The 13588-nt window shown below is 41.2% G+C and overlaps 1 protein-coding gene across 1 annotated transcript in view; it reads left to right on the top strand.

Annotated features, from left to right (window-relative positions):
* The window catches only part of LOC125458092 (ran-binding protein 17-like), a 1334110-nt gene that overhangs the window by 1119823 nt on the left and 200699 nt on the right, over positions 1 to 13588 (top strand). The window contains exon 22 of the mRNA XM_059650767.1: positions 10871 to 10953. Within this exon, the coding sequence (XP_059506750.1) occupies positions 10871 to 10953 (83 nt within the window). The remainder of the gene's footprint in view (positions 1 to 10870; positions 10954 to 13588) is intronic.

The following is a 13588-nucleotide window of genomic DNA, read 5'->3' on the forward strand; positions in this document are numbered from 1 at the left end:
AATGTTGTGCAACTACCAGTGAACATCCACACTTCTGATTTTATGATGGAGGGAAGTTCATTGATGAAGTTGCTGAATAGGGTTGGGTCCAGGACTACCCTGAAAAACTCCTGCAAAGATATCCTGGGATTGAGATGATTGACCTCCAGCAGGCACAACCATTTCCTTGTTTTTCAGTATGTCTCCAGCCAGTGGAGAAATTTCTCCCTAATTCACATTGATTTCTGTTTTACCAGGACTCCTTGATGCCACACTCGGGCAAATGCTGCCTTGATGTCAACGGCAGTCACCTCACTTCACCTGTAATGTTCAGCCCTTTGGCTGTAATTGGGCCAAGGCTGAAATGACGTCAGGAGCTGAGTGCCCTGGGGGTAGAACCTCAACCAAGTATCAATGATCACTTTATTGCTGCCTAAGTGTCATTTGATGGTATCCTTTCCATCACTTTGTAAATGATCTAGAGTAGACTGACAGAGTGTTATGTCAGCTGGATTTCATCTGCTTTCTGTCTACAGGACATTATTTTTACCTGTGCCTTAATGTTTCAGGAACTAATTTAAAACAGCCCAGTATTGTCTTTCTTACAGCTGGATAATTCATCTGCTGACAGTAATGCATAAACTTCATGAGCTTTATCCATCAACCAGCTCTACATGCTGAATTTTCTGTTTTTCCTTTGACTGTTTCATTTGTTTGCAACCTTTTGAAATGATGTCAAGAATGACTGGAAATCCCTTCAGTATGGCCCGTACAAATTTGAATACTTCCATATTGGACTTTAGATTATGACTACCATTTTCCTCATTGGAGTCTTATGTGTCTGAGGCTTCTTTTGATTTTAACCTGCCTCCTTTTAAGTCAGTAATCTTTTTGCACTTTTCTTCCTTTGTCCTTTTCTTCCTCCTGAATCACTAATACCAACCATGCAATGCTTTTTCTTTCTCTTTTCCTCAAATTCAAGTCTTTTCATCTCCAACACATCTTTTTTTCAATTCCAGTGTTCTTTCTTTTTTCTATCTCAAATTCATTCCTTTTCATGATCAAGTTGCCTTCACTGTAATTCATTCATAGCTATCTCTGCTGACTCACTGCTTGGAGTACCTGGCCTGTGTCTATTTCCAACAATCCCAAAAGCTATGCCAATATGTTAATTGTCTCTGCTTCTTAGCTTTTCAGGAAATTCCACCTTTAACTACTTTGCCAATTGCATGGCCTTAACCTTGGTCAAATCTTGTAAATCAGGCAGGGATAACAATGTGTGAAGCTGGATGAACACAGCAGGCCAAGCAGCATCTCAGGAGCACATTTTAACCTCACTGTGAAGCCTCTTCCAGGGATGCCTAACCTAAAGAAGTTGCCCTCCTCCCTCCGGAAGCTTGTGTGCTCCTGAGATGCTGCTTGGCCTGTTGTGTTCATCCAGCTTCACACTTTGTTATCTTGGATTCTCCAGCACCTGCTGTTCCCATTATCTCAAATCAGGCAGGGATACCTGCTGTATCTACAGAATAGTTTTAGCTGCTTCTAATGCTACCTTATCTTGTAGGATGAGAAACTGGTTTCTGCCTTTTTACCCTTTACCAATTAGCCTTATTCAATATCCAATCTCATATTCTCTATCTTCAAAGATTCCACACTTAGCTGTTAAACTTTTGACAAAATGGTGATGAGAAAGTGTGCTGGAAATCCAGCTGCACTATTAATTCCATGAGCCATCACAAATGAAAAAATGACCAATTAAATCACAGAGATGTTTAATATCTAAGATAAAACACATCAGGTTTCATCAATAAACAAGAAATCCAAACTATTCATTATAATGAATTTTAAAAAGTGGTAAAATGGATCATTAATATGTAATCTTAAACTGCACCTTTTTAAAATCCAAACACCTAGACATTCATTCACAGATAGGGCAGACAAGACAGACGGTTTTGCAGGAACATTATGGGTAGGCAGGTGGTAAACTGAAAGGTCAAAACCACAAGGATGGAATGGGGTGACTTTTTCACAGTTCTTTGAGTTTTTGTAAATGAAATCACATTGATGTTGACTGCAACAATCCTCAAGTCAGAAGGCAGTTGAACCAAGAAGCAAACATTTCTGATTTCCAGCATCCACAGTAGTTTTTTTATTCGGTTAGATCTAGATTTTTATTTGACTTAGAAGTTCTTCTTTTCAAAGCCTTTTAGTGCTGATTTGCTTCTACTCAGAGGGAAAGAGAGAGAGACCTTCTTGGTTGCAGGCTTTCCCAAGACCTGAGTGCTTTCTTCTCAGTTTTGTGACAAACATATTTTAGGTATTCAAAAGCTGTTGCTCAGCAGTTTTCACCCTAAAGCCATTCGGTGCCAGCATGTCTCACAGAAGTATCAAATCCAACTTCTCCAAACGTTACATGACTTTGTGGAACCAATAACTAGCAGTTACACTTTAACTTCTTGTATTAAAAATAAACAACTAATAATACAAACTTCTCTTTTTCAGTTTATGTTTCTAAGTAAAAATATGTATAGTCTTTACAAAGGGTGACTATTGGTGAGAAATGGGGAGTTAATGTGTGTAAAATTCTGAATGGTCCTGACAAGGTTAATATGGAAAGGATATGACCTCTTCTGGATGATATGAGAAGTAGAGGGCACTGTTTGAAAATTATGAGTCATGTTTTATGTTTTAGGACTGAGATGAAAATTAGCTTCTCTTCGGGGGTTGTGTGACTTTGGAATTCTGTGCCACAGATGGCTGTGTATGTGGGGTCATTGTATATTTTTAAGGCAAAGGTTAATGGATTCTTGTTAGGCTAGGGAATTAAAGGTCTTAAGAGTAGATTGAAATGTGGAATTCAAAACACAAAAAGATCTTTTTGAATAGCAAAGCGACCTAGAGGGGCTGACTGGCCTATTTCTGCTCCAATTTCATATGTGCACGTATAATATTTAAAACCATGTATGGGAATCTAGACAACTCCATTGATTTACCCAACATGGGTCTACACTACATCATTTTACAAGTGCAGCAATGACACTTTCATCTTAAATGTGATCTCTATAAGCTTCCTTTAGAACAGTTCATCCTCTTAACAAATTTATTCCAACTTTAGAGAACAAGCAACCACTTTGTGGGCATTTACAGGAGAGAGATTTGCTCAGTACAAACTGCATTGTAAACATTGTAACTGTGTGAAATCTGCTGGTTCTCAGATTGCCACTTCCATGAGTACAAACACACCAGTATAATTTTCCAGACATTCACAACATAAAGCATCTAGTCAGTGTGTTGTCATCCCCTACGATTGACTGCTTCTTCAGTACCTGGCATGCTTATTGCTCCACATGTAACTATACCTCGAATACAGCCCTTCTCACAGAAATTTTCTGGACAGATATAGTTGAGTTAATGTTCTGATTTCCAAGTTTTCAGTCCCCACTTGGGGTTTTCTTTCATTTAAAAATGTGAAAATTGCAGCTCCTCCAGGTTTTAATGTTGGGCAGACATTTGCAGAGTGTGGTATTAGTTTGAAATCAACAAGAAATCAAAATCCAAGATTAACTAGGCTAGAATAATTATGCAGAGAAGTGATTCATAATATCTTTGCATATTATGTGTTCTCAAAGAAATCTGGACCATTTATTTTTATGGTATATAACTCTCAATGTCAAGGATACAACCCAGAAAGCTAGCACTAAACTGTAAACTGTAATGAGAAAGAAAAAGAATGCATTTGGATAGATTTTTGATACAACGATTCAGTATAGTAGTTAAAAGGTTGGAGCACTCTTGTGTAGATTAATGTCGTTGGTAGTACATTGATAGGGTGATGATAGCTGTCATTTGTGGATGTCAGCTGTCTCAGTGAGATCAAATGGATTGAAAAATTAGTTTGCTTTCTGTCGTAAAGCCACCATTTCTATGCTGGTTTCTGTGCAAACAACAAATTCTGTTGTGAAAAGCTCAACACAGAGAAATGGAGGAGAGATAGTATCAACACTGGAATAAACCCCTGAAATCATTGTATTTTTGTTTTGGTTATGCTAGAGAATGCAGAGTAGTACAGGACTGCAGGAATCCTGTTTCTGTTGCTAGAAAGAAAGCACATTTGTATCTAGACAGCACCTTCCACAATCTCAGGACATCCTAAAGAACATGTCAATATTGGGAGATACTTCTGAGAAATTAGATTTGCACATTGCAACGATTGACTTGAGTCTTATTGATGGTGTTTTCAGAGGGGTGAGTGCTATAGTTGCAGTGTTGGCTTGGCCAGTTTAATTGAGCTTTCATTTACTGGCAGGCTCCAGGGTGTTAATGCTGGATGACTTGCCAATAAAGAGTAAATGTTTGTTCTGGATTCAGTTTGCTCATTTGGGCAGATGACAGGTTTATGATGGATAGTGACATCAACAATTTAGGTTCAATTCTGCTACCAGCTGAGGTCACTGTGTAGGCTCAACCTTGCCCCTCAGCTGAGGTGGAGTGATCTGTGCCACAAGTTGTCTCTGTCTCTCTCTCGTCCTTTCTCTCTCTCGCTCTCTCTATCGAATGGAGAGCTGTCTAAGGTCCCCTGAGACTATGGGACTGTGTCTGGAAATGATAATTAATTAATTAACATTAATGGGATATTAGTTGAAGTCTTAATGTTATTCTGTTTTCACAATAGCCTGGTATGGGTTGCTTCATTAATGGATTATAAACAGAGCTGCACACTGCAGAATATTAGTCAGCTCCTCATTCCTGACATTATGCATGAGGCACAATCAGTTAACAAGCTGCTAAAGATAGTTGGATTGGAGAGCATCAGCAGTGACGTCTTTGTATAGCGATGATAAATGTTCAACAACCATAGCCATTTTGCTTTTAGACAGTTATGACTCTAAATTAGAGATGATTTTCCCTTTGATCTAAATTTGGTTGGAGGTCCTGAATGTCAGTCAGTTGACTGCTGTTTGCATGCTGAGGACTGCTACCCTTAACTCCTCTGATGTTATGATTTTGTACTTATATTTGAATCAATAGTGTGACATGAGCTGGGACTGAGTTGTTGTGGTGAAGTCCAAACTGCATTTCAGCAACTTGGTTTTTGGTGAGTAGGTGTCACTTCATAGCACTCTTGATACTTCCTTCCATTGCTTTGCTGCATCAGGGAATTACTGAGACCGCATCTCAAACATTATGTGCTGTTTTGGCCTTATTTAAGGAAGCATGCAAATACATTGGAGGTGATTCAGAGAATCTATATTGGATTGATATCTGGCATGAGCAGGTTGACCTATAAGGATAGATCAGACAGGTTGTGTGATGCTGATCTTCTCACTCAGTGAATACCCCTAGCCGCTGCTGACAAGGTATTTCAAGATCAAGTGTGTACAGTATACCTAATAAACCCTAGTCAAAGCAATGTCACTATTTCGTTAAGTGGATTTAGTAATTTTTTTTATCAGTACTTTTATGCAGACAAGTTCAATCAGCAGAGTTATGGGGGAGATACATGGTGGTCTATATTTTAATACAAATTGTAATTTTATCGTCAGACTTTTTGAAAAAAGCCAGTGGATTTTAGAAGAGTGAGGTTGACTTTATTGGAACGTATAAGATCCTGAACTGTCTTGGCAAGATGGACGTGGAAGGAATGTTCCCACCTCTGTGTCAGTCCAGAATCAGGGTACATTGTTTAAAAATCAGGGGACACCTGTCAGAACAATGATGAAGAGAGTTCTTTTTCTCTCAAACAGTTGTGGCACTTTGGAACATTCTGCCTCAGTGGTGCTGGGGAAAGGTCACTGAATATTTTTAAGGCAGAGAAGGATTGATTCTTTTTAGGCAGGGAACCACAGGTCATCATGGGTCGTTGAGGATATGAATTCCAAGCACAAACAGATTAACCACAATCTTGTTGAATAGCAGGCTCAAGGGGCCAAATGAATATCATCTGCTCCTATTATGTATGTTTATATACGCAACCATTTTTAATATCACAATGAAGTTGTGACCTTCCCTACCAGATTTATTTAATGATTGATTCTTATTACTGTGCTGCCAGTGAGCTACATGTGCTATTTTGGGATCACTCTGCAACTTCCCATTTTTGGGCACACACTCACAATCAGGCTGGTTTGGGGTGCCTGACACAGCAATAGCAGATGTTCCTATGGCCTTGCTTCTCATAAACCAATCATAAACTAGCCCTTTTTTGGGCCTCTCTTCTTCACTGCCTGCTAAATCCAGATAATGTGTGTAGGTGCTGGGCAATATGAGGGGTGACAGAATTAGAATGTTCACATCATGTTTTTATCAAAGCCTGTTGATTTTTGAATTTACTTCTAGGCTCTTGTCCTATTGGGAATGGAAATCACATGGAGCTACTCCATCTTCCATTCATGGATCAATGTTATACAGTTTTTTTGTTATTCTTACATAGGATGTGTTCATCATTTGTTCCCATCCCTAATTGTCCATCAGAAGATACTGAGCCACCACCACTCCCTCTGGTGATTCAGCCCTGTCCATCAAAGCTACAGAGTTTTTCCCTGATCTTTTGATATGGGACCACTTAACACTTTTGGTATTTAGCTTATGGCCTGTGCTGCAACTTCACTATGCTGGTGCTCCTTTCTAAAGCATGTCTAGTACTGTTCCTGGCCCAACCTCCTAACATGGTAATTGAAGGCATGCTGGTTGACTTGATTGAGCATGAGGAGTGAGGAATGAGTTGGGCAATGGAATCCCTGACTGTTTGGAAACTCTCTTCTTTGCATAATGGTAGAAACCACAAACTTCCTTTTTTCAAAAAGTCTGACGATAAAATTACAATTTGTATTAAAATATAGACCACCATGTATCTCCCCCATAACTCTGCTGATTGAACTTGTCTGCATAAAAGTACTGATAAAAAAAATTACTAAATCCACTTAACGAAATAGTGACATTGCTTTGACTAGGGTTTATTAGGTATACTGTACACACTTGATCTTGAAATACCTTGTCAGCAGCGGCTAGGGGTATTCACTGAGTGAGAAGATCAGCAAAACAAAATGAATCGTTCAGGCCTGTAAAAAGATACGTGAAAAGGAAACAGATAAAGTAATGGTTCATCTTGATTGCCTGATGAAGCTGATAGCTCGGGTATTAGCAAATTGTAAGGTTTTCTTGAGCAGGCAGCAGGAAATTGGTGGACATGCCCTTTGCCTGCACTGTTTCAGCTGCTGCTGGGATAAATATTTTGAAATCAGTGGCAGGTGTAAATGAACGATGGTGCAGAGAAACTTAAGTGAGAAAATTGAATCACCACATTAAAGCCGATCATTGTGAGTGCAGCTGATCACGGAAATGTCTGTCAGTCATTTGAGATGTTTCAATGCATCTTATTATATAAACTGTACAATAACATAGAGTGGAGAATGAGGGCAGGATGTGGGTCCCTGATATCACTGCAACAGCTGCCTCTTAAGAGAACTTTGTTTTCCATTTAAGGTGTAATACAACAGCTCTTTCTAGTGAAGAGAATGGGGGGCTAAATTCTGTTGTAATGTCTAAGAGATGTGTAATACAAATACTAAATGTAGTCATGCCTGAACTGATTTGGCAAAAGCATCATTAGAGTTACTGCAATAACTTAAGCATCTGAAGTGGTTCCTCAGTTGGAGGATTAATGGAAGGTCTCTGTGGATGTTGGCAGCTGCCAGTGGATCTGTCCTATTGGCCCATGCAAGTTAACAATTCATGTTCATTATTGAGGGCCTATGTAGCCATGCATCCTTCAAGCAGTGCATCAGTCGACATGATAATGTCCCAGTTTCAAATTTGTTCCAATGTATATGCAACACTTCAGCACATCAGGAGAGCAATTTAATATCCTCTGCAGGCAAATTCAGAAGCTGGAAGGACTGTGGGATCTTCTTGGATAGCTCAGGATGGAGATCCCATCACCATCCCACCTCCCCCGATCAAATTTGGTCAGTAAAACGTTTGAATGACTGTCTTATAGAACATAGAACATTACAGCACAGTACAGGCCCTTCAGCCCTCGATTTTGTGCCAACCTGTCATACCGATCTCAAGCCCAACTAACCTACACTATTCCATGTACGTCCATATGCTTATCCAATGACGACTGAAATGTACCTAAAGTTGGCAAATCTACAACTGTTGCAGGCAAAGCGTTCCATTCCCTTACTACTCTGAGTAAAGAAACTACCTCTGACATCTGTCCTATTTCTTTCACCCCTCAATTTAAAGCTATGCCCCCTCGTGCTCGCCGTCACCATCCTAGGAAAAAGGCTCTCCCTATCCACCCTATCTAACCCTCTGATTATTTTATATGTTTCAGTTAAGTCACCTCTCAACCTTCTTCTCTCTAATGAAAACAGCCTCAAGTCCCTCAGCCTTTTCTTGTAAGACCTTCCCTCCATACCAGGCAACATCCTAGTAAATCTCCTCTGCACCCTTTCCAAAGCTTCCACATCCTTCTTATAATGCGGTGACCAGAACTGTACACAGTACTCCAAGTGCGGCCGCACCAGAGTTTTGTACAGCTGCAGCATAACCTCTTGGTTCCGGAACTCGATCCCTCTGTTAATAAAAGCTAAAACACTGTATGCCTTCTTAACAGCCCTGTCAACCTGGGTGGCAGCTTTCAAGGATCTGTGTACATGGACACTGAGATCTCTCTGCTCATCTACACTACTAAGAATCTTACCATTAGCCCAGTACTTTGCCTTCCGGTTACTCCTACCAAAGTGCATCACCTCACACTTGTCTGCATTAAACTCCATTTGCCACCTCTCAGCCCAGCTCTGCAGCTTATCTATGTCTCTCTGTTTGGCCCATTATGGTGAGTAGTATCATTTCCAGTTTTGATCTGTATGGGTTTGTATATGGGGTCCAATACTGTATGTTTGTTGATTGCATTACGGGCGGAGAACCATGCCTTAAGATACTCCTGTGTGTGTCTATGTTTCGCTTGGGCTACTATGGTTGCCTTGTCCCAGTTAAACTGATGGCCTTCATTGTCTGAGCGTACTGACATTAAGGAGAATTTGTTGTGCCGTTTTACTGTTCGATGATGTTCATGTTTTCTGATGGCTAGTTCCCTTCCTGTCTGTACAGTGTAATGTTTGCAGCAGTTGTTGCACGGCATTTTGTAGACCACATGGGTTTTGCATGTTGTGGGAATGGGGCCTTTGAACCTTGTAAGTTTTTTGTTATCGAGTGTCTGTAGGCTTGTGGACAACCATGATTCCTAGTGGTCTTAGGGGTCTTGTTGCATCTCCAATATGTTCTTGATGTATGGCAGTGTGGTCAGTGTGTTCGGGTGTACGGTGTCCTCCTGTTGTCTGTTTAGTAGGAATCTGTGGATGAATGCAACATATTAGAAGAGATCAACCACCTCATCAATAGCATATTTATAGGGATTAAATTCACAAGGAAAGGAGAAAACAATAATCAACTTCCATTTCTAGATGTTAAAGTTGAGCGTATGACCCAAAAGTCATACCCAAGGAGTTCCAAACCTCATTATACAGAAAGACAACCCATTCTGATCAAATCCTCACTTCCACAGTGACCACCCCAAAGCCCACAAACAAAACTGCATTGGGACACTATTTAAATAGGCCAGGACACACTGCAACATGGTGGAACTGTGCAAGAAAGAGGAACAGCACCTGTTTAAAATCCTCGCCATAAATGGATATGTGTGCAACTTCCTCCACAGATAATTACCAAACAGACAACAACAGGAAGACACAGTACACCCTAGCACACTGACCACACTGCCATACATCAAGAACATATTGGAACTGACAACAAGACTCCTAAGACCACTAGGAATCCTGGTTGTCCACAAGCCCGCAGCCACTCTACGATAAAAACTTATAACGATTAAAGACCCCATTCCCACAACATGCAGAACCAATGTGATTTACAAAATAAATGCAACAACTGCCACAAACATTACATTAGACAGACAGGAAGGAAATTGTCTATCAGAATACATGAACACCAAATAGCAGCAAAAGAGCATGATGAACTGTCCCTAATTTCAGTACACTAAGACAATGACGGCCATCAGTTTAACTTGGACAAGGTAACCACAGTAGCCGAAGCCAAACATAGACATGGGCAGGAATTCCTAGAAGCGTGGTTCTCCACCCGTAATGCAATCAACAAATACATAGAATTGGACCCCATATACAAACCCATACAGATCAAAACCGGAAATGACACTGCTCACCATAATGGACCAAACAGTCTAAACTCCAAGCAGAGTAGAATAACGCTGCTTCATTAGAGGGTCCATTGATGATGTCACCTAGTATGTTGACGAAACATCTGAATGAGAATAAGCCAGCTCGGTGACTAAGTCAACAATCTCACCCACTACCCAAGCTACAGATCTTTGCCAAAAGTTTAAAGATGAACCCTCATTTGGGTATGCTTTCCCTTTTTAAATACTTGTAGAAAGTCTTATGATCTGTTTTTATATTTCTAGTTTATTTTTGTATTTACACCTCCTTTCTTTATAGTAATTCTTTGCTGATTTCTAAAATCTGTCCAATTTTCCAAATTACCACATGTGGAAGCCACCACATGTTAAAGTGAATACAAGTGGTTTACTCAGCTTAGACTTAAAGACACACAAATGTCCAACATTCTGAACCTTACAAAGTCAGGAGATATTTACTTCGACCAAAGGCTGTTCAGGTCATCTTAACCTGTCATTCAAAAATACCCCACAGTACTTCCATTGCTTCATCCACTCCTTTCTTAATTGACTTGAAGATACTCCATGTTTCAATCCACTTTTATATGAAGATGTCTGTGTGTGATCACTCAACTGTATCATCAACAATCTATTGAGTGTGTTATTTATACGTTGTAGGTCACAGAGGTTGAATTTTGAAGTATCATCGCCAAATGGAATTCTTCTGTTCAGAGAGGCCAGCAAAATGATTTCCACTTATGGTATGAAATTTGGAACTCCTCCAATCAGAGTCATATGTGTTGTTGTAAGTTGACGTGGACGTGATTACCTGCATGTGTATGAACACGCATTTGTTAGTGTCAATGCATGGATGTGCATGAGTATATTTTTTTAGACTCGCGCAAAGCTTGGGCTATGCATCATTCACAAATCTCATCAATAACATAGAACATAGAACATAGAACAGTACAGCACAGAACAGGCCCTTCAGCCCACAATGTTGTGCCGACCATTGATCCTCATGTATGCACCCTCAAATTTCTGTGACCATATGCATGTCCAGCAGTCTCTTAAATGACCCCAATGACCTTGTTTCCACAACTGCTGCTGGCGACACATTCCATGCTCTCACAACTCTCTGTGTAAAGAACCCGCCTCTGACATCCCCTCTATACTTTCCTCCAACCAGCTTAAAACTATGACCCCTCGTGCTAGCCATTTCTGCCCTGGGAAATAGTCTCTGGCTATCAACTCTATCTATGCCTCTCATTATCTTGTATACCTCAATTAGGTCCCCTCTCCTCCTCCTTTTCTCCAATGAAAAGAGACCGAGCTCAGTCAACCTCTCTTCATAAGATAAGCCCTCCAGTCCAGGCAGCATCCTGGTAAACCTCCTCTGAACCCTCTCCAAAGCATCCACATCTTTCCTATAATAGGGCGCCCAGAACTGGACGCAGTATTCCAAGTGCGGTCTAACCAAAGTTTTATAGAGCTGCAACAAGATCTCACGACTCTTAAACTCAATCCCCCTGTTAATGAAAGCCAAAACACCATATGCTTTCTTAACAACCCTGTCCACTTGGGTGGCCATTTTAAGGGATCTATGTATCTGCACACCAAGATCCCTCTGATCCTCCACACTGCCAAGAATCCTATCCTTAATCCTGTACTCAGCTTTCAAATTCGACCTTCCAAAATGCATCACCTCGCATTTATCCAGGTTGAACTCCATCTGCCACCTCTCAGCCCATCTCTGCATCCTGTCAATGTCCCGCTGCAGCCTACAACTGCCCTCTATACTGTCAACAACACCTCCGACCTTTGTGTCGTCTGCAAACTTGCTGACCCATCCTTCAATCCCCTCATCCAAGTCATTAATAAAAATTACAAACAGTAGAGGCCCAAGGACAGAGCCCTGTGGAACCCCACTCACCACTGACTTCCAGGCAGAATATTTTCCTTCTACTACCACTCGCTGTCTTCTGTTGGCCAGCCAATTCTGTATCCAAGCAGCTAAGTTCCCCTGTATCCCATTCCTCCTGACCTTCTGAATGAGCCAACCATGGGGAACCTTATCAAATGCCTTACTGAAGTCCACATACACCACATCCACAGCTCGACCCTCATCAACTTTTCTAGTCACATCCTCAAAAAACTCGATCAGGTTTGTGAGGCATGACCTACACCTCACAAAGCCGTGTTGACTGTATTTGATCAAGCCATGCTCTTCCAGATGGTCATAAATCCTATCCCTCAGAATCCTTTCTAACACCTTGCAGACGACAGACGTGAGACTTACTGGTCTGTAATTGCCGGTGATTTCCCTATTTCCTTTCTTGAAGAGAGGAATTACATTTGCCTGTCTCCAGTCCTCAGGTATGACTCCAGTGGAGAGCGAGGATGCAAAGATCTTCGCAAGTGGCGAAGCAATTGCATTTCTCGCTTCCCAAAGCAGCCGAGGACAAATCTGGTCCGGGCCTGGCGACTTGTCAATCTTAATGTTTGACAAAATTTTCAGCACATCAGCTTCCTCTATCTCTATCCATTCCAGCACGCACACCTGCTCTTCAAAGGTTTCATTCACTACAAAGTTCGTTTCTTTCGTGAAGACAGAAGCAAAAAACTCATTTAGGGCTTCCCTTACCTCCTCAGACTCCACACACAAGTTCCCTATGCTATCCCTGATCGGCCCTACTCTTTCTTTGACCATTCTCTTATTCCTCACATAAGTGTAAAATGCCTTTGTGTTTTCCCTGATTCCTTCTGCCAAGCCTTTCTCGTGCCCCCTCCTGGCTCTCCTCAGACCATTTTTGAGCTCCTTCCTTGCCTGCATGTAATCCTCTCTAGCTGAACTTGACCCTAGCTTCCTCCACCTTATGTAAGCTACCTTCTTCCTTTTCACAAGAAGATCCACCGCTCTCATCATCCAAGGTTCCTTTATCTTACCCCTTCTTGCCTGTCTCAGAGGGACATATTTACTCATCACTCGCAACAACTGTTCCTTAAACAGTCTCCACTTGTCTATAGTTCCCTTACCATGGAACAATTGCTCCCAGTCCATGCTTCCTAACTCATGTCTAATCGCGTCATAGTTTCCTCTTCCCCAATTAAATATCCTCCCATTTTGCCTAATCCTCTCCTTCTCCATAGCTATGTAGAATGTGAGGCAGTTATGGTCACTATCGCCAAAATGCTCTCCCACCACAAGATCTGATACCTGCCCCGGCTCGTTTCCGAGCACCAAGTCTAGAATGGCCTATCCCCTCGTCGGCCTGTCAACGTACTGCGTTAGGAAACCCTCCTGAACACACCTTACAAAAACGGCTCCATTCCAATCTCCTGCTCGAAGGAGGTTCCAATCAATATTAGGAAAGTTAAAGTCACCCATTACAACAA

This window comes from Stegostoma tigrinum, chromosome 13, assembly GCF_030684315.1.
Source record: "Stegostoma tigrinum isolate sSteTig4 chromosome 13, sSteTig4.hap1, whole genome shotgun sequence".
Lineage (NCBI taxonomy): Eukaryota > Metazoa > Chordata > Chondrichthyes > Orectolobiformes > Stegostomatidae > Stegostoma > Stegostoma tigrinum.